Source organism: Anser brachyrhynchus, assembly GCF_964034855.1.
Source record: "Anser brachyrhynchus genome assembly, chromosome: 8".
Taxonomy (NCBI): Eukaryota; Metazoa; Chordata; class Aves; order Anseriformes; family Anatidae; genus Anser; species Anser brachyrhynchus.
In genome coordinates, this window is record NC_137702.1 from 11,173,022 (window position 1) to 11,195,804 (window position 22,783).

Here is a 22,783-nt window from a genome sequence, read left to right on the forward strand (position 1 = left end):
TGAAGGAAACAATTCATAGTCGGTAACTGTAAACATCTGCAATTTTTAAACAAGTGCCTGCATGAGGATGAAGTTAAAGGAAAGCAACTGGCTGATTTCCAGTAAAAAGAAACTGCACTCTTGCTTTTTTTTTTCCTCCTAACTTTTCTCCTATGAGACCAGTACACATCCTGAATTCCTCCTTAAGATTTTCTGTGCTTCTCTACACTGTTACGTAGCCATCAATCTTAACAAAATTTCACAATTTGGATAAGTTAAAAATCCAGCTGCTTTCAGAGGATTAGAAAAAGAAACAAGATTTTTCCTTTTGCATGAATTTGGCAGATGCGTGTCATCTTTTAATCTCAAACATGAAAGTGTCACCACGGTTAATTCCTTCATCATGCCTTGACCAGGGACAGCATGTCATCCTCATTGGACTGGAATGTAAGTTCATTTTAAATAGGAAGTATTAAAAACTCAGTGTTTGGACCATTAAAAAAGAAGTGCACAACTAAGCTCACATAATTGAATATTCAGAATCTAGTTTAGGAGACACATTTTGCCTCTTGGCCTTCTGCATGGATTTTAAATTGTGAACTGTAAAAACTGACAAAGTTCATTTATTTGGAGATCATCTTCTCTGAGGACTGGTTACACTTGCACACAAAACATACGTACTGGTACACTTCTGAAACAAGGAAAAGGAGTTCCTCAGAAATGTGCTAGCCCTTCACCTTAAGGTTTCTGTCTTTGGTCTGATATAACTTGAGACTTATACCTTTACAACAGCTCTACAAAGTGTACAGCATGATACCTGAAGAATGAATAGGAGACATCACGAGAACATGAGATGAAAGGTACATAGTAGTTCACATAGTGATTCACACAGTGGTTATTAAGAAGTGGCATAAAAAGGGCAGATCACTAGATCAAAGCAGTTAATGCTGAGACTCTCATATCTACACTACACAAGATTCAGGGCATTTTACTTCAGATTGGATTTCCAGACAGGTTCCCTGGGTCAGATACAACCATCCATCATGTACATGGCTCACTGTTGGCCAAAAGCATACTTGTGGACCCTTAAGTGGACCCTCCACACTAAGTATTTGATAGGTATTTGGTAGACTCCTAGCATAAAGCTTTCAGTTTACTTTCCCCCAAAATCTGTTCAGAGCTACATTTCAGAACCAGCCTGCGAACACAATCAGCATGCACAGTAAGAGGCAAATATGGGATTTGCTTCAAAATTACGGGACTGCTCCAAACCAAGACACTAATGGATACATGGCCTGAGTGGCTGGGGCATGCAATTGTTTAGGTTTTAATTAATATCAGTTACATATCTTTGAATGTTATTTATTTTATACATTGTTTACAGTCTCAGAAGTAGATAGCTTCCAAGTCTCAATATGCTTTTTCTGAGGCTTCTGAAGCAACAAATCCCATTCGAGGTGGAAGACCCCCAACACAAAACCATAAACCAATCTTCGCTCTGCAACTGGCAAGGATTTTTATTAGACAGATGAGAAAGTAAGTGTCCCATCAATCCTCCCCTTCATTTTAGATTGCCAGCAAGTACTACCAGTTCACTTAAAGGTCAGGGAGGACACCTTTAGCGGGTATGGTGATGCAGCTCTTGCATCCTCCTTCCACTCGCCGCTGAGTCAGCGGGGAAGAAAGGTCATGAATGATAAGAAGCAGGCTTAATACATCGACTCCCATGCACCAGTAACACCAAGGGACAGAAAAAGTGTTTGCACATCTGCATTTTGTAAGTAGAGCCATGATCACCATGTTATCTTGACAGGTGGCATCTCCTTGAGAGCAAGACATTATAGAAGGAAGGTGAGCTGGAGAGCCTTCCTCCTGCCACATCCAGCAGGAGTGCAGCTTGGTTTGGGAAACAGAGACAAATTTAAGGAGCTCTGACTGTAGCTGCCTTAGAAGTTTCCAAACTTTGGTTCAAAGGATTACATGGACGGATCATGTGACACTTGCTGTTTTTCTAGTCCAGCTGAGGAAAAACTAAACAAACAAAAAAAAAAAGGAATGAGGAGATAGAAGAGGAAAAGCAGAATGCTTACACTGAAAGAGACAGGAAATGCATCTATCACACTATAGCCAGCTAAACAGATATAAATATTTTCAAATGTTACTTCAGTATGTAAGCAAGTTCTTCAAGAAGATTGTGTGACTGAATAGAAAGGGAGATGGCTCAAATCCCTCTTTCTAAAAAAGATATGATGCACGCTAAAAAAAATGTCCTGTTCTGTTTCTGTACCAAGAATTGTGGTTTCTCATGAAATTAATTTCTTAACAACAAAGATAATCAACACGTACACTTATTTATTTATTTGGACTATTCAAGAACACCAGCTGAAGAAGATTAGGTTACATTAAACTGGCTCAGGAAAACAAAGTTTTAAAGGCATTCCACCAAAACCCACGGCCCGCCTCCATAACCCTAAATGACGGCAAGACACAATGTCAATGTTATCTTTGGGAAATACCCACTAGACAAAGGGACCCTGAAAGCTAAAGACCACAAACAGAACTGGCAATGTCGTTCACCCTTTGTGACATGCCACCTTTGCAAAAAAAAAAAAAAACACTGACGAGGTTTTCATCTCCTAAAAGGCACGAGGATCCTACTTCCTTGCTGAATTCCACTCCAGGTCTTTGACATACTAGGAAAAAAAAGACATTCCCATCCTGGAATTAGATCACTAGGCAAAAGAAGCAATCTCAGATTAGTCTCAACAGCGCTAAATACATAAACATCTTAAGAAATACAGCCGTGATTTCTGTTTCAGAAAGGTCTGTATCATTGTACCATCTCTTATAGTTCAGAGCATCCAGCAACTCAGCCTGGACCTCCACAATTAATAACCTTTTATCAACTCCTAAAAAAACACTATGATCCTTGCAGACAAAGAATCAGAAATGGTCAAGCTAGAAAGGATTTATTTCAACCACTAAATAAAGAAACTAAATGGTGAGTTTATAAAACTGGAGTCTAAGGATGCAGGTAAAAATCCAAGAAAAGTCCATGGCACATTTTGTATGTGACCTCACGCTGCATACTCCTCAAAGAATTGAGTAATAATCTCTGATATTTCCTGATCTCCTGCTTCTTTTTTTTTTTTTAAACAAATTGTAAAAGAGAAGAAAACAACTATATTCAAATAGACACATAACGAGTACAGAAAAAAGTTAGTTTGAGGTTTTGTGTTTTTAAGGAAACATGGAAAGGAGAAAAATAGCTGAAATATTGTTAGATTACATTAAAAAGCATGAAATATGGAAATCTGATTTGCAGAGAAGACAGCTGTTTACAAACAATATAGAAAACGAAATTAAAAACAAAAAAGGACTTCTGTTTTTTCAATTATTTATTAATCTTTGAACAAAAACTCATGAATTAAGGATGAAGTAACTTACTGATAATTGACATAATTCCTGGATGTATATTATTGGACTGCTTTCCATATCCAAAATTACGGTTTTCCATCCTCAGAAGACGGATGAGTAAGTATCATCGTTCTGTTCTTACAGATAAGAGTCAAAGAAGATACACCAGAGCTTAGTCTCTTATCTGGAGACGGAGTGTGTTAGGACTCCCTTAGTCATGAAAACTCTCACAGCAAGCAAAGGGATTCCTACATTAATTTATTTCTGAAATAACTGTTTGAAGAGTAAAGCCTCCATCTCCCCAAAGTCAGAAGTGATAATGTTTCCTAATATTAAAACACGCAATTTGCAAAACTTTAGAAAGTTAACATACAATCCTCCATTTAAATAACTCTCAAAAGTCATGGCTTGCACAATGGCCATAAAAAGTGAGCCAATTAAAAAGTCTGATGGAAAATAAAACGCTCAAATATCACATCCACTTTTGCCCAAATGAAGGAATGTAAGAAGATGGATTGAAATGTCATAATTTTATTGCTGTAACCCTCGGTCTTCATCACCGCCCCTCATCTGTTACATCTACAAGCAGACAATGCTTTCTTTGGACCAGGAACAGTGTTTTTCTATTTGCAGTGTAATGAATCCAGCAGTGTAGGTCCAGGAAAGACCAACGAGTGCTAAAGGGATGGAAATTAATAACTCAACCCAATTAGAATCCAGGAATCCCCTGCCCAGAGTAGGAGTCAATACCTCTGAAAACAAAGATATTCCCCCAAAGAGTAGAGTTGAAAAAACGATTAACTAAAAACTCCTGAAGTATCACAGCTGAAATCACAGCTTTAAGTCTGTGGATGCTACAGTTTAGTAGATTTGAACGTCAAATTTCAGTAGTTAGCAGCTTTAACTGCCAAGTGAGAAAATCAGTTAAACTAAGGTTTTAATCACCAAATTTTACTTCTGAAAAATGTAGTTCATTTCATCCAAGAACACAAGCAGTCTACAGAATACTTGATTTTAGAGAAACTTACAGAGCTCAGCTAGGTTCGAATGCACATTGGCACAGCAGAATGGTCTGGAAAATGCCAACAGTGATTATTTACTGCTTCCCATATTGTCAGAATTAGGGACATCAACCAAAGTTAACCTGAAGATAGCAAAACACAGACAAAAGGAAGCCCTACTGTCACATAATGTGCATCTGATCAGTAGATTTCGTTATGCCAGTACATTAGTGCAGCCAAAACAGAGCTGGGATCCAAAGCCACCAGCAGGTCTGCCAACACCTCCACCTCTGGGGCAGCAACGCCGAAGAGCAACACGGGAGCAAGGATCGCTTCACACTCATGTTTTTACCACCTCCCCGAACACTTCTGCCGAGCACTTTCTGCAACAAGACATGGGGCAGGTGAACCTTTGGTCTGCCCACTTGTATTTTCCCCACAAAGGAAGTTCAGGATATTAGTCCTTTATGTTGCAGCAACACATCTATTTCATAGGCAATTAGCAGAGGTCAAGCCTCAGGAGAATAAATCCCACTTGGAAGAATCTCTCTCAGCTTCTTGATAGTAAATCTTTAGTGAGAACAGTTCACAATATTCTCCCTCTTCATTTTCTCAGGTGACTCTGCAGGTTAAGGGTGACAAAGGTTGCCCTCAAAACTTTTCTTTGAATGATCTGGACAGCCTGAGATGGAATAACGAATCAATTCCTCTTAACCAAAGAAAAAGAAAGAACTTTCTTTTTCCCCTCTCCCAGGCTGGACTGAAATGGAGAGGGAAAAAGTTGGTCAGTGAATAAATTACTTTAGATGGCACGAACAGACGACCTCACAATTGGGGAATGCGGTTTAGCAGTAGTGTTACAAAATGCTGCACACAGTCATGAGGCCCTGAATTTTTTTTGCACTCCTCTTTCTGTAGTAAGAATTCAAAAAACGCTGTCTTCACTGACCTATATTAAAGACAGATGCCACGGATTTGAACTCACACCAAGTAATCTAATAGGTACCATGCTGAAGTCTTCAGAAGAGGAAAGCTACAAATTGCTGGGAAAACGTTTCCTCCAGAAACCTTGCTGGAAATACAGAAGGTAACACTGGCCTGGAGAAGCTGATACTGGCACTCAGCGTGCCCTCATGTAACAAAATCCAACCTGCTTTAGGGTAAATAATTAAGAATAGCCAGTACTGTTAACAACAAGAAGCTGCAGAGCCACCCAGATGGAAACCTCTCCTCTGTACTCCATACACTACTCTAATGAATGTTCTTCTGGTCAGACTATTTTTATTTTTTTTTAAACTTCAAAGAGCAGCTGCTTGTCTGAAAAGGCAATCCAGCCAGCATCCCAACTGCCACATGTAACTGCAATGAGTCAGGGAACAGGATGGAGTCTGTCTCAGAAGGAACCGCGCGCAGCCTGGTTAATCTGACCTCCCCTCTTCTTGTATCACCCTTGCCTTCACTGAGCATCAGTCCTAGAGGAAGCAGCTGGTCAGGGCTCTCCAAAAAAGTATATGCCCAAGTGCTTTTCCAAGACGTTTGGTGTACAGGTTAAGGCAAGCTCCAAGGCTGAGCACTGAAATAGGTTTCACTTTCCAGTGGAACAGGTCCTCTCCTCTCTTTGTTAACTCAAACAGGCAACACTTCACCAATTCACAAAAGCCTGAGTTCCGTGATAATAAAACACAGCTTTGAATCCTGTATGGATCGGAGTATTCAAATGCATTCAATATGCATATCATAAACATTTTGTTTCTTGGCTTTTCAGTTTGTCCTCCGTCAACCAGCTGGAACAGATCGCATGGCAGACAAGAAAGAAAGAAAGAGCCCCTACACATTCTGGCAGTTTTCTCCCTCTCCCTTTGTGGTCCTGATTCTCCCTGCTGAGAACAGACCTGGGGCTGTCAGCAGCAGTGCTTGTGCCTGAGCTCATTTCTGCCGTGAGCTGAGGAAGAATCCCACGTGCTTCTGTGTAACGTGAGAGGACAAAGCATGCCATAGAAGTTAATGTTTGGGTTTCCCAAAAGCAACTAGAGAAAATCTCATCTGAGCTTCACAATCCAACTCAAATATCCGTAACATTAAAAGGATCCTACAGCAACAGCAGCTCACGACTCCCGCCCTGATGTGGCGCATCAAACACGGTTGTGAGTAACCTTCCTGCTGCAAGGTAGCCTTCAACATGTCTGGTTCAGTGCCTTGAGCACCACACAACATCAGCTCTCCCACCAGCCCTTGTCAGGGTGAGGGTCCTTCAGGGTACTTCTCCAGCACTGATCCGTCACGGATGCTAGCAGCAACGTCATGCTTCCCAAAGAAAGAGCATATTCTAAGTTGATCAACATGATCCAAACTTACTCTGGTCCTATGTCCTTCAAACCTTGAAGGACTTTAAACAGCAAAATAAAGAGATTTTTTACTAAGCAAGACAGTGTCATGTTTCTGTAAGACTGGAAACAGAACAAATAATGCATCTTTGGCTTATATTTAATGGTGTTTCATCAGCCTCTCTCACCTAGAGTTCTTTCAGCCTATCCTCCTTGTTTCACAGCATGGCACTCAATACCTGCCTCTCTTCTCCTGCTATGCAGTTCTTCTCTAGCACAGCAGCAGAGCTTCCTAAGTTCTTTCGGCATACATGAAATATTATTTTACCTAACATATTATAATCATGGCTGTTAAAAGTATGTCTTAGCTTTGCTGTCCTCCACCAGCATGCAAGAAATCTGTATGAGTTCATTCCACCAAACTCTTCCTCGCGTTGATATATATATTCTTATACACACACACATATATACACACGCACTATATATATTCTTAACATTTATTTCTGGCATTTTTAGCACATAAACACAGCACGGCCTTGACATATCTGGTCACATTACAGCAATGCAGAAGACAAATATAGAGGCAGATGGAGTAAAGTAAGCTGTCTCATCCCATACACCCCATTCATAAAACCTCCTCGCTGCCACTTACACAAAAAGATAAATAAAGAGCTGACAACTAAACTGTGTCTAGATACCACAGCACGAGTGCTTTTCTGAGTAAGAGACATGCTTCAGAGGCAGGCTCGATAAACACTGTAATGTTCCCTTGATGGAATACATTCAGTTCTTCAGGGAGGGCATACGAGGATTCCTTAAAGTATTTCCATGGGCAAACAAAAGCGAAGTAGAGCTCTTCGGGGGTGGAACAGTGCTGGCCTGCAAGAAGGGATTGTGTTAAGCCCCGCATACGCAGGAGAGATGATGCTTGGTGATCACGTACATGCCTGAGGGGTTTCCAACAGAGGCAACTCCTGCATCAGTTTAATGATAAGCCCACAACTGCTGTGATTCAGGACAGGCAGCAACAAAACACCTGTTTTTCACATTGTTCCTTAAGACCAATATCAAGAACACAGCGATGAATGCCAATGTTTTAGCAGAGATCCATATCAAACCCCACGATACCACAGAACATCTAGTCCTTGCAATAAACTGCATAACCAATTAGAATTTGAATGAGACGTTCCCTTAATGGCCTCAACACAGCATTTCTAACCTCTTAAACTGAAGTTCTGGGAATGATCTATGCTTAGATAGCCCAATCCATCACAGTGACATGCATTTATTCAATTTCCATAACATATTCAGGGATCAGGAAAGTCTTAGGAGGAGAATATTCAGTAACCATAAATTTAAAAATAGTTCACCAGGGCAGAAGCTGGCCAAAAGTAATTTCTTTAGTTGGCCTAATCTCTGACTTCCAGAAGAGTTTTCTGAAGGGAGAATATGAAGTGTGGCTTTTTGCATGCTCTTATCCCAAGATGATAAAGGAACATGAAGGCTCCCAGTAATTTATGTGCTTATAGGAAGTTCCTGAATTGGGTTTCGCTACTAAAGTAAGTTTACCCTTCTGGGAAGGCAACAACTCAAAAAATGCTTGCTCAAACAACAGTAAACAGAAATTTTTAAAGTTACTAGCTGTAATCACATTCACCCTGAAAAACAAATTACATTCAGTTAGGCTAATGCTACTGCATTGCCAAGTACAAAAGTGTTCCGCCTTATAGATATGGAAGGAAAAAGAGAACTGAGCCTTTTCTTCGTAGGCTTCCAGTTTTTATAACAACCAGTCTGTCTTATAAAAGAACAAGATGTGCAAACCCAGTCCCAAGATGAATGTGTCAAGAAAGAAACCAAACTCATGCATGCTGACACCTTCATAGATGCTCACCTGAAGAACAAACCCATCTAACACAAAAATGCACGCTAGTTTGAGCTACAAGCATTTCAATTTATTTACTGGTGGAAATCCATACTGGCTATTGTTATTGTGCTCAGAATCAAAAAACGGGCTGAAAAGCTTACAGAGTCATCCCTTTTTGCATTTAAAATATATCAACTTTCAACCAGTAGCATGGAGTTCCCCCCTAGCATTTGAGGATTTATTAGTCACCCCTAGCTTTCCAGAAAGTCCTCAGCTATTATTTAAAAATTAGAAGAATGCTGCCCAGACATAACAATTCCAAAGCACACACACTTAGGTATCTGTTGCTTGAATTGTTGTTGCTGATTTTTTTTAAATATTTTAAAATATTTTTTTTAGCCAGACAGAACAAGACCCCCTGTATTCACTGTCCTACCTTTCCTATAAACACACTAACATTGTTTTCACTTATCCTGTAGGTAAAACTGGTTTTCCAGGAACATTTTTCTTTGTCTTATGAAACTGAACTTAATGGGGCAAACAGCATAAAACTGCTCTAAACAATGCCCAGCCATTCATATTTTTTGCTTTACATTCTTTTCCCACATAGTTTGATTCATAATTACTTCCAGCTTCAGGAAACTGACCCTTTTAAAAGCACCAAACATAATTTTTTTTATCTTTGTTTGCATTCAACAAATCAAGGAATGATTCAGTTATATCTAATTATCCAGAAATTCTGACTTCCTCAATCTTTATTTTCTTCATCTCCTGATGTTGTGTCTAACACGAGAATCCCAAAGTTAGATAAAAGACTCGCATTAGGAACCTTTATGAGAATTCCAAAATATCAAAATTGGGAAAAAATATGAAAAGAGCTAGGAAGAACAAAACAAAGAACTGGGATAGCAACTGCATCCCAACCACATGTGGGAGGTTTAATGAGATGAACAACAAACAGCCCAATACCTGAAGCACTGTGAATAGCTAGGATTCATTTTTAAATACCTGAAGTGCTCAAACGATTAGTGCAGATTGGAAGAGATTAAGTAGAAGAACGTGAATTAGAAGTCAAAGGAAAAATCCAAAATGAAGAAGAAACAAATAACTGAGTGTCAGGAACATACCAATGATATCAAGTATGCCAAGCCTTGAAATAACCTTTCAGAAAAAGCGACATCGAGACGCGCACTCTCACTCCTGCCTAGGCAGGACGGGACATCCCTGTGACTTCTCACTTTACTCTTACCCCCACCCAGGGCTGTAGTGGGAAGGGGAACAGGGCACAAAGAAATCCCCCAGCAGCAGGCACGAGGAAAGCCCAGCATTCCAACACGTTGATTGCTTATTTTTACAGTGCTTAATGGCAAAGTACCACACATAGACACACACGTAGCTTCAAAGCAACCTCCTACTCCAGAAACAAAATGAGGGGAAGGGGCTCCATTTCAGTTCTTCATTATTAAAGCTCTGAAGGAAAGAAATTTCAACAAACAGAAGTAATCCAATCTGTGTTTCCCTAGCCCAAAACTCCCTCCATTTTTACAGTCTTTTCAAAGACTAGATCAAGTTTCGTTTGAGCTTGCAGGGTGAAGGTTATTATTTTTGGCTTTCCATTTATTTATTTATTTACAAAGACTCACTTTTTGTCCTTTATTTTTAAAGACAACCTTGAAATTATAACAAGTATTCAAAAATCTTTGTTGCATCTCCCGCATTTATAATATTGGAAAAACATGTAAATAGATGTAATAACATGTAACAAGATACCTAGCAAAGCACAGAGCACACTGGAAAAATATTCCTTATTTTAATTATCTAGAAGAATTATATAAAACGTATACCATATCTTGTATAAACACAGTAAATTATGTTCGTGTTATGTTGTTGTGGTCAACCATAATGATGTCTCAGTCATTTTTTCTGATTGAAAGAAGTAGTAATTTTCTTGCCTGTGATTCTACCTATTAAAAAAGTGAACTTTCTCTCTCAAATTAACACATTATAATACCATTGTCTTATTAAGTGAGGAATTTTACTTCCAGCAGTTCCAAATGCTGGCAGGAAGCTCAAGCACATCTCCTAACAGTTGCAAGACTTTATCAGGGAGTTGCTCTTCCCCAGACAAAGTCAAACCCTGGGACACCTCCTCCATCACTCACCAGCTGCGAATCTACCATGAAGGTTTAGAGCTGACTGTGGCAGCAGGTGAAGAGAACAGCCATCACCCAAGGCAGGCTTTTATCTGGCTGTTGTTTAGAAGCATAATGTCATCAATCCAGCAGCTAAAGTACCTTCCAAAATAGCTTTTGAAGGATGAGTTTGAATTGAGGACAGAAGAAGCAGTTTGACCAGACATCAGCTTCCATCTCACATGTCGTAAAATGGCAGGCAGGCAAGGTAAGGAAAGCAAGTATAGAAGCGTAACGGAGACAATGCAAGGGACCAGCCCCAAGCACACTGGCTGTTACTAAAAAGGAGCTTTCCACATGTACAATGCAAGCAAATCTACACTTCTAACGTGTAACTCCAAGTAAACATTATGGTAACTAAACCAAGCACAAAGTAGTAAGTGACAAACTAAAAAGGACCACACAACATTAAGCTGGGCCTCGCTAAATATGCATTAAGACACACTCTATAATTAACTACATGACCATATGCTGATCCTCGTGCAGAACTCTCCTTTCACTCCATGCAAATAGAGATTCTGCTCCGAGAATGACTCGGAATCTGTAGTGAATGAGACTCATTTCTAGGACCTGGCCAGCCTCAAAAGAATTACTACAATATAAATATTTAATAGTAATAAAAGCACGCAACCCTTTTGCCAAGCACAGATGTTAGAAAGCAACTGCAAATCTTGGTGGCACCTAGTAATCCGCTGGCTGAGTCACTAACATGACTGATGGCCTTAAGTTGTTCAGGAACTATTCACCCCTAAAAGGATTAAGACCTATGAATTGTATCGTATTTTTTGTATAAATACACTTTTCTACATAACCATTGAATGTTGGATTTTATTCTTAAAGCTTTAAAAGTTGTACATATCTCTGCTGCTTGGGAAACCACTTTACCTGGGAGAAACTGATGCAGCCAGCCTGTTTACAGACTTTGGGCACATTTTGTTTTGGTATTCTAACTTTGGTAATGATATTATGGTTGGTACAAACACAACTAAAAGATAAATTCCTTTTGCAACAGATCTTTTTCAATAAGCTAGTCCTGAGGAGATTCAGGTCTTGTTTTGACTATGAAAAACAGCTAATTCAGTAACTTTACTGCCTTCAGATGTCCTCAGCTTTCTATTCATCCTGTAGCTCGTTAACAGTCCCTATATCTGGGTACCATCTTCATTTTTAGAAAATAAAAGACCTTCCAGAGAAGAGCTAGCCTAAGCACAGGCAGCAGAAAGCAAGTGTTTTCCATCTTGACTTTCTGACAAGCTCAGAGCAACAACACCTGTGCAGTACCTTAAAAACTTTCCATCCCCTTCCAGGTGAGAATTCTGGCCATTGCAGTCTCCTTAATGCCATAGCAAGGAATGCATCAGCCATAAAATTCCCACAGAGAACACCCGTGTATTTCTGACATTTTCTTTCCAAAGAGAACAAATGCAGCTTCCTTACCACTTCCATGAACTCAAAGAGAGCCAGTGAACAGAATCATTACATTGCTGTAACCACAACAAAATAAGTAACATGCCTTGGGTACCTACAAGGTGGAGGATGATAAAGTAGTAAACAAAAAAAAACGAAAGATGGAAAGGCAAACAGATACATTTCTATTTATTCCTGCCAAACACTCTGTACAATGTAATTTAAAATTCATGTCAGAGCACTTAAGTTTTATTGCAACTATGCCTTTGTAGAAAGTGTTACTCCTCCATGCCATTAGTTTAAATGATATTAAGTAACACAGCCAGGAACAGATTTTCAACAAATGAAAGATGAAAGATTAAAAAAAAAAAAGAGAGAAAACTAATTGTTGCCCCAAGTGCTTCAAGTCACACAACGTTCTCGCACGCTGTCAATTAAGTGCACTCTATAAAGTTATGATCTATGGCAAAATTCCACCAGGACGATTATATCACAACAGACATAATTAAATTATTTCTGCCAAAAAAGTCATCAGCACAGAACTTGTTATCCCTCTTAACTCTCTGAGCAAGTATTTTTTAAACCAGAAAGTCCTTCTGCAATACTAACATCTTGATTAAGAGTTGCAGAAAGCACTACACATTTTTAACCATTAAATTCCACTGAATTCACAGAAAGCACTTAGAAAACACATTTGGTATCCTGACCACATGGTGAACTTGTGGAACAGCAGCAAATTCCTTTAGGCTTCATCTTCCAACACCCATTTTTCTTTCAACATTTATTTCGTATGTTTTATGGTATTTTCAGCTTTTCTCTAGCTCTCTTGCTATTGAAAAAAAAACAGAATAATTCAGGCTGGAAGGCAACTCTGCAAGTCGGCAGGTCCACCTCAAAGCAGGGCTACCTTTACTTTCAAAGAGGAAAAATAAACAAACAAGGGAAAAAAAATTAGAACCAAGGAAGGACTATTGCAGTTAAAAAACAAACAAAAAACACAAAAGCCAGCCATGTGATTTCATCTACCGATATACTTGCTTTCTTTGCACCTTAACCTAACCTCGTTGTATTTATTTTATACAAGCTCATTTTATTTTTCATGCTTTTCCAGAACCTATACTTATGTCTGGTCTGCTTTTAAAGCAAACACGCATTTTTATAGTGCTATATAAATATCTTATGACTAAAAAACAATTTTTTAAAATTAAAGATAATGGAGAATTTTTATCAAGAGGAAAAGAAATAGAAAGAAACATAGAAGTGTTTAGAGCTTTGGAAGCCCTCCAGCAGGTAAAAACCCCACAGGCTGTGTCTCAAAGAGGTGTAACCCAACAGGTAAGTCAGCAAATAAGAGAAAAAAGAATGCAACACAGGTATGAAATGAAGGAAGGTTCAGTGGAGACTTCCTAAAAGCAACAAACAAAAGGACAAAGAGCACAGAAGGAAGGATAGGAAGAACAAGACTGAAGCAGTGGTTGAGACAGGCTGGCACCCGAAGCTGCTACACCAAAAGTGCACAGCCAGTGAGCTGCATTTTCAATACATCAGTCATGACAAAAATTAAATAAATTAAAAAAAACTAATTCAGACTACTAAAAAACATGAAATTTTTTTTCTCTTCACTAGCACCAAGATGTTCATTCAGAAGTTACCTACCTGCTTCACAATTTTGGACTAAGTTCTCTGCTTTAGCATCTACGTGTATAAACTGAAAATAATATATCATCTCACCCGCAGCACTGTAAGGCTCTCTAAATCACAAGGATGTCCCAATACAGAAAATTTAATATAGAAATGGGAACTGCAGAGCCACCATGGGTATGCAACAAATAAAGCACAGAACGTTACATTACCAAAAAGAAACCCTGTCCTTGATTCATGGAATAAATTGTCATACTTCTTGCACACTGAATGAGATACAGACCCTTTACAAAATCAGTATTCCTTTTTTTTCCCCCATATATGTTTTTCTACAGCACCATCCCGCCTGATACACTCACCTACAGTAATTTATATACTCACCTGCTTCTGTAAAAGCAGCTCCTACCTAGAGATCTTCTCACTTACTGCGAACAACAGTCCCCAGCACAGTTGTATGGCTTTTATTTCATTATGGATGTTCACAAGCTGTTCAGCAAGACTAAACTCAAAACCTTAACGTTACACCCAATGAGTACATTGAAGCTTCTTAAAACACTGATTTATTTTTTTTTTAATTAACGTGATGCATTGGATGGGGGATGCATCCTCAAGTCACTCAAAGCTACTGGATTGCTTCAATGTCTTTTTAAGTAGTAGAAGCAGAAGGGTTTTAGTAGTCTTTTTGCTCCTAATGCCAAAGTTTCCCCTGGGCTGTTGACCTCAGAAACAGAGTCACTAGTGACCCCTAGTGTTACGAAGTTCAGTCTCAATTTGACCAATTATGGCAAGAAGTATGATGAATATCCATTCTCCATTGGAACTTTGTTGTTCTTCTGACATAGAAAATGGTCACAGCTCCCATCTCGTACTGAGGTTCTTTCCACTCCAGTTACAAAGACAGTAGTATCCATTTTTAAAGAGAAAAGCGGAAGTAAAACTTCTAAACCTCCCAGTAAATTGCAGATTGACATTCCTTCTGCTTTCAAATTTTTAATGCAGTTCTCCTCATTTGGCAGATGGATAATTAGGATGTGACATCTAGAGCAGACTGACAAGCATGGCTTCAGGTGGACATTTATAGCCTCTTGATCAGTCATTAAGGAATTAAAGACAGTGAACCACAATCCAAGCCAGTCAGTAAAGCCTAGTGTAAAGCAACTGCTAGGTTACTGCAGGACTGGACTGTCCCAGGAAGGAGTATACAGTTAGTGAGCCAACTGCCCAAGTGACATAAAAATCGCTTGCAATACAAATTTGTAACTACAGGAACAAAGAAGAGTCCTACAGTTTACTTACAATTTCGAGTCCAGGTTCAGGAGAAAGCCCAGTTTGTCGTATTCTGGAAAACAAAAGAAAGGGACACAATATCATAAAAACTGCAAGCATCTCCTCTGCAAAAGGCACCGAAACCATAATGTCGCAGAATGGCAATAATTATTTCTAACTGAAAATAGCATAAGAAAGTATTTCTAACTGAAAATTATAATTTCCAGTTGCTAGCAGCTGTTATCACAGATTATTGTTACTTAAAGGTATTCCCAAACTATCATTTCTGAATGTCCAGTAAATACTAAAGCATGTGGGCCGTGATTAACTTAGAAGCAGAATTAACTGAGATACTTTTGTAATCAAAAAAGCAAAGCAATGCCCATAATTTGTAAAACAAACAATCCTCCTAGGTCCTGATGTGGTAGAGCTTTCAAGTTTTTCTCAATTCTTTGTCTATTCCAACCCACAACTTCATAATCCAGCAGGCCTTTATACAGAGTCACTCAGGGGCAAAATGCTTCAAGTTCAGGTGATGCTATTCAACAGGAAACTGCAAAGCCACAGCGTCAGAGACTCAAACAGAAAATTTAGAGATAAGAGTGAAAACTTAGTTCCTGTAAGTACCATACGAAGGAAGCTTCGCATTCAGCATCTTTGAATACATTGCCGTCTTGTAAATCTAACACTTGAAACAAAAAAAAGGAAAATTCTTAGAATTCACATAAGACACAAGAAAAACTAACAGGTGTAGTGTCCTGCTTGCATTGGGTTATGCTCAGGGGCCTAACTCACACTGAGAAACCCACTGGGTCTCTCTACGATAGGAGAAAGAACAATGCAAACACAACCGTAAAGGATAATCCATCAAGAGCTCTACTACCAGCATGTATTAAAAAAACAACACAACCAATAAGCAAAAGATTTCTCATAGTCTTTTAGAAAGAGTGCAGTGGAAATGAAGTTTGCCTTCCTCACAAAACGCCACTAGAGTTTCTGCTGCAGAATTTTACACAAGATCACAAACAAGCTCCTCACACCATCACTTACTGATGGAACAGGAAAGCCTAAATATGTATCTGAGATAAAATGACTGCACCAGGTAGGTCAGTACAAACTGTGCCACTGGTTTTATATCCATTAAGATTTCAGTCCTGAGTCAAGGGAAGAATCACTTTTCACAAAACTGATCTAACAGAAGCTGAAGGAGGCGTGCACGAGATCTTGGCACGTGCTGTCAGTTCTCTGCCAGCACCCAGCGTGCCACCCCCCGTCCCGTCCCTCCCCACTGCACGCGGTGTTAGAAGCGCACCCGTACATCGTCCCTCCTCCACCCCCTGCCTACTGAAAGCTGCGCTGCCCCTGTGTGCCCCTGCTCTCCTCCTGACTTCCACAAGAAATTATCTCCTGTCCATCCTTATTCCCTCTACATGTAGGACCATGCAGAGAAAGGTCTGGGAAAAAAATCACGCTTTCAATTTTTATTAACCCTTCCTCCTTCCGAAAACATCCATGCTGAGCAAATGGCAACAGATTTATTTATTTTACAGCACCTACAGCCAGTGACCAGCCTGCTGTCAGCCTTACCCCGCTCCAGCTAACATTCCAGCCTTCCCAACAGGAAATACAACAAGAGGAAACGCAGTAAGAGATGCATCACCTCATAACCAGCACAACATCCTGGGTTTCTACTAACTCAGCTTTTTATGAGCCTTGCAATCAAAGCACCAGAAAACACAGGTGTACTGAACACTACGGGCCACAGATGACAAACCACCATTACAATGTTTCGTAAGATTTACCTTCTGTTTGTCACAGGCTCTTCACTTTTCCTAGGTTTGAAGTTTTCACTTGTGATGTTCAGTAATGATTACTATCAGAGATAGAAAGCGATCTTGTAAAATGTATCTCATCTCTCCTGGAAAAGTCACTTTCCAAAATAAAGTAGGATGTAAATTGTCCTTTCAGGCTGTAACATCAAAGCCAGAAGCATCTATGTCCCCTCCTCTCACTGCCTGGTGAATTGTGCAAATTAGGGCAGGCAGAGAAACGCTGCCGTCACCACAGCCACCTCACTCTCATGGGGATTTCTGGAAGTCACGGCATCCCTACTGGCTGCAAAATGAGCCTCCATCACGTGCTGCTCCTCCCAGAAAGACACTAGGAGCTTCAAGGCTATGGATTCAAAATTGGCTTCCTTTTTTGCATAAATCAGTCATTACAGACTTCCACTGTCATTTAGCTCTCTCACTAGGAGCACCAGGGACAAAAGTCACTGCAGCGCACGGTGGTGCAGCCCACGTGCTGGCTGGAAGCGGTCCGGAATCGCAAAAAGACAGATAAAAACCTAAATAACTGGAGAAAGCCAAAACGCTCATAGCACAGCTGCAGGAAAAGGCAATTCTTGTCTGGGGCTACCCATTCAACTTAAAACACAGACCTACTAAACCGAAGTACAACTGGGTCTAACACACAGTGCGGTCAGGGTGTGATGAGCACAGGGGATGCAGAGCTGATCACACAGCTCGCTGTTAGGGGAAGGGGCAGCCCCACTCCTACCCTTCCCTCCCGTGAAAACACAGGCTACAGGAGCCTGCTGCAGCCCTCGTTGAGCCTCCCCATGCCCTGACCTACCGCTTGTGCCACCTCCTGCCACCTTCATTTAAAGCCTTGCTCGCTATGTTAACCAGCTGACACTCACCAATATTCCTCCTCTTTTTCATGCAGTGGGATAAAGAATCAAAGAGGAAAAAAAAAGCTGCTGTAATATCTCCTGACCCACACTAGTTTTGGGCAAGCCACAGATGTTCTTGGCTATAATGAACCCAAAAGCTGCCTGTGTTTGTGGCATGGTCATTTCGCTTTTGACTTCACCATGCTTGGCAGGGTTTCATACCGCTCCGAGAAATGGTATTTCCCACCAGTCTCCAGACAAGGCATTTATGCAGCTGTGCTGGCTGGAATTAAAAAATAAAATGAATAAATGGAATAAGGAACTCACTCTGCCTCCACTAGAAGAACACCATGGAACAATCTGAACAAGACTTCACCTTCTCAGCCCACGAGGCTGATCTGATAAGGGATAAAAGCAACAGTAACAAGGAGATCTAAGGACCACTTTGTCATTTGTGCTAGGAAGCTACAGATCTCAGCTGGCAAAGTGGTACGGCGCTATACAGAGGCACAGAAATGAATGAGCACTGGAAATAAGTTCCACCATATGCCCATAAAATCAAGAGGTCTCCTAAGGTCAGAAAGGCATGTCTCCATTTCCAGGAAGATCAGCATTGAATAACAATTTAATAACCGACAACAGTTTCATAACAAAGCATGTAATGATGGTTATGTGAACAGAAGTACAGCCAAGCATAGCAATTTCTATAAATGATGCAAACCCTGTGCCAAATTCAATGCTGGCATTAACATGGAAATTTCTCCCAAGCATCCAAGAGAAATCCGTCTAACAGGCAGCAAGTGAGAAATGCATTGTCAAATGTCTAGAAACTCCATACAGACCACCCAAAAAGCCATAAGGCACAGTGCACTATATCAATCAAGTTTTCAATTTGCATTTTGCATCTGCAACCATGTAGCTATATGCAAGCAAAATGTGCAAAATTTTTCCCTTATGCTTCAAATCTGAAATCAATAACGCAAGAATTGACTTGGCACGCTGGTTTTATCCTTCCAGACCACTGTAAATGACTGCACCGTGACTTAAGTACTATTCCTTTAGCATCTACCTATTTAGATTTGCCAACAAAACTGGAATATTAATTTAAACTTCTGTAAAAGAGGGGCCACACGCAGCCCTTGTTCTCTCTGCATTTAACCCGTAATGCAAATACAGGAGGGAAGGCAGAAAGTTCAGTTGCAGCTGTTTTATGCAAAACGTTTGTGTTTGTCAAAGAAAAGTGGTGCGATACTCGGGAGACAGAAGTCTTATCAAGAACGGCTCAGACCACCCCGATACATTTCATCCTGTCCGGTGCAGTTGGGTCTCAGCGGAACTGGGGCCTCAAACCAAACTAAGCCTTGGTCACTGTCCACATTTGGGTTCTTCATCTGTAGCAAAGGCCAGGTAAAATGACTTACCCTGCAATGAAAAAGGGTCAAACGCCCCGCATTTACCTTGGACGAAGTAAAGACATATGGACAGCTACAAAAGTTCAGCTGATGTAAAGCGATTCTGCTGGAACTCACAAAACAAGAAAGAATTGATGAAAAAAGTCATATGCAATGGATCAACTGAAACGGAAGGAGGAAAGGTTTTCTTCCAGGGTTAAAAAAATACTGCTCAGGATTACTGAGCGAGGATGCGAGTACTGGACAAACAAGCACAATGTTGCATCCTTTCCTTAGGATTTTCTGCTTTAACCTCTTCAATGATGGAATTTACTGATGAAAGCATTAATTTTTAGACTATTTAAATAGCTAGAAAAAAAAAGAAAAAAAAAGATTGTAAGGCCAAGTTCAGCAGGGCCAGAACTGAGGCCCCCTGGGCTCCTCAGCCCTGTCCCTGCATAGACTGTGTGCCCATCCCCTGAAGGCCTGTGTCCATTTTTCCTCACTCCCATTTACTCTTCTGCACACAAGTTTAACAGCCTTTTTCTGCAGGTTGCCCAAGTGACACCAGGAAGAACCTTTAGTCTAAGACAAACCCCATCCCTGGTGCTTTTCCCTGCACTGTAAAAATGCACAGAACCAGTATCAGTGAAGAAAACTTCTTAACCCTTGCAGCCTAGTGCTAGAAGCATGCATCACCAATCATACGCATAAAAAATGATTTTTCAGTGACTAATAATGTAGCCTCAGTTAAGCTTTCCTTTCCTGTGGTGAGCAAAGGAACTTCCCTGACAATACTACTCCTATGTGGAAGCACAAGGTCTAGAGAACCAGAACCAAAACAAGAAATACAGAGAATATTTTGTTAACAACTAATACAATACTTCTAAGATGCTGTGATGTTTTTGTTGATATTGAAAAGAATAATAGCTTATTTCTTTTTTGGAAAATAAAAGTTTGAAACATGATCCCACCTTCCAGCGTAGATTTCAGCCCAAATGGTTAAAATCAGATGACATTCTAAGCATCAAAAAAAAAGAAAAGGAAGTGTAGAGCAGTTCCCAACAACAGCAGGAAAACTTGGTATTGGATAACCATTAAAACTGTTCATAGGCTGTGCAAACTGATCTAAGGATACCAAATCTGCTGTATATTTATTTTGTGAGTACTGCACCTGATAAAAAATGGCCATATTTGGCAGAAATGGGTACTCCAAGCACCATCAGCACAAGTGAAATTCAAACCTGAGAGTTCAAAGCAGGGAAAGAGGGAAATCTGTCTCCAGTCATAAACCCCCACGTACCCTGGCGATACCTAACCTCATGATGATACTTCTAATTTTCTCACATTTAATAGCAAAAGGAAGTAGTTTCCAGCTCTATATCTTCATCTTTTTTTCCACCCTGTAATTCCTGATTGGGGCCCCAAAGACATCTGGAGCAGCTTTACAGCCTGAGGAAAGCAATACACCAGAGGGGTCTCCTTCACTAGGCACTGCAACTACATTATTCATCCCCCAGGCACAAGAACAACAAATAAGCAATCGCTTACTGATAGTGCTGTATGGATCATCCATCAGAAGGGTCTTTTGCCTGCTTACCTTACCTCCAAAACAGGTATAATAAAGGAAAAAAAAAAGGTAATTCCAGCATAGTACATTTTGAAAGGTTCTGCTACCTTAACATTGAATTTATTTCTAAAAAAATTGTCAGGAATTATACAACTCTAGCAACCTCCAAGGACAGAAAACCAATGGACTGCTTTAAGCCAATTCCATGAAAGACTCCAATTGGAAGATGAAAAATTTCCTCCTATGAACTATGTATGCCCTTTTTCTCTTCCTAGGGAGTCATCTGTTTTAAAGCCAGACTGCAACCTTTACTAAATAAACAGTTGTTTCATTTACTGCCATGTATTTACGTGGCTAATGGAGTTAATGCTGCCCTACTGAATCATCTGAGATATTCCTCATTTTAGATACTGCGTCGTATTTCCTAATAAAAGTCAAGAACAATACTAACAAAACAGTAATCTATGTTGGCTTTTACTGACCTACAGGATGTACTGACTTGACGCAGAGACGCCACATGATAGAGAGAAATCCCATTAAAATACTTGCATTTCAAGGTATTCTTTAGACTACTGCTTGGCATGCGCACCTCAACTCATTTGCAGCTGTATTTGCAATTGGAGGAATAGAGCATAAACGAGAAGACAACAGATGACGACACTTAACATGCTGGCAGAGTCATGTACGGACTATTCAACTAACACGTGACAGTCCTTGGCAAAGACTTAAGCAGCTCCCACAGTCTACAACTCAAAGCAGTAAAGAATGAAGTAGATCTTCATTAATCAGAAGTGAAATGGGAAAAGCTTTTTGCCAGGTAAAGCCACTAAAAACAGCAGAAAAAAATCTTTCCTATTTATTCTCTACTTCACATGAATACAGAAAAATACAGCATAATAAAGCCCACCTCCCCTTTCCCATCACCACCATGTAGCATTAAGAGTGATAGTCTGAAATGCTATGTGGAAAAAAACAGACAAAGCAACACACGCTAGAACCATATCAACTCCAAAGGTAAATTAAAATTGTTTTCCTTCAATCCAAGACCATCCACCAGAGCCTCATAAATTCTATTATTTAACATATTTATCTAAGTTAATTGCCATTAAACTTAGAAACCAAAGCAAGCAGATTGAAGGTTATTTCTGGAACAGTTCAACAGGGTTTGCAATTGCAGCCACCTGTGCTACCAGATTCTCATGGGGAAAGCCAAAGAACAGCAAGTTATCTGCAACTCACCAATGTTTTTCTCTCATGCTAGAAATCTGTCACTGTTCTGCCAACTTAATACCTGACAATTTCAGTTGTGTTCCTATTCTGGCCTCCATCCACGCCACTCTCTATCCAAAATGCAGGAGATCCAAAATAGTCACCAAATTCACACTGGTGTTGTACTTAGGACAGAATCAGGGTTCTTCTCCTTCCCAACATGGTTATCTGAGCATCTTCAACAGCTGAAGGAAACAGTTTCTTTTGTAGTTCCATCAGCTTCTCCCATCAAAAAGGTTAAGGACTTTAGCAGAAAGAATTACCAGCAGCAAACACCTAAATAAGCATAGATTTAAACTCACAGCTGATTACTGTACTGTTATTCCAAATTCAACACCTGGAGGCATGGTCTCGCATGGGGGCTTTCATAAGCACATGCACTGCAGTAGATCGGCTATTCTAAATTAAATTTTAAAAGCCCCATCTTCCTTACTTAAGTCAAGCCAAACTTTTGATAAGGGCCAAGAATGAAATTTAGAAGAAGAACAGCAACAAGAACAACAAGCAAGTTAAAATACTCTAAACAGTTTGAGCAAGACCTTGCTAACATTTGGTTGCTTGAAAAGAGGCGTTGCAATTACAGGCTGAAGACTCAGTAGCTCTCAAGACTGCTATACAATAGGTATTTGCCAGTACTGCAACCAAACACATCTAATAACAGTGCAAACCTACAGTCAATAAGTTTTTCTAGCAAGTGCATGAGCAGATGGGAAAGTTACACCTTCAATGCACTTTTCTCCTAATGAGGCTTAGCGAAGACAAATTTTACTTGTTTGCTCTCAGAC

General features: G+C 40.0%; 1 protein-coding gene across 15 annotated transcripts in view; it reads right to left on the reverse strand.

Annotated features, from left to right (window-relative positions):
- The window catches only part of ST3GAL3 (ST3 beta-galactoside alpha-2,3-sialyltransferase 3), a 180,758-nt gene that overhangs the window by 111,653 nt on the left and 46,322 nt on the right, over positions 1-22,783 (reverse strand). For 14 of the 15 annotated variants that reach the window (XM_080603463.1, XM_080603456.1, XM_080603466.1 and 11 more), the window contains one exon: positions 15,125-15,167. In XM_080603463.1, the coding sequence (XP_080459589.1) occupies positions 15,125-15,167 (43 nt within the window). Of the gene's footprint in view, positions 1-15,124; positions 15,168-16,144; positions 16,251-22,783 lie in introns of those variants that run through there. The other variant, XM_080603459.1, reaches the window with a different exon arrangement.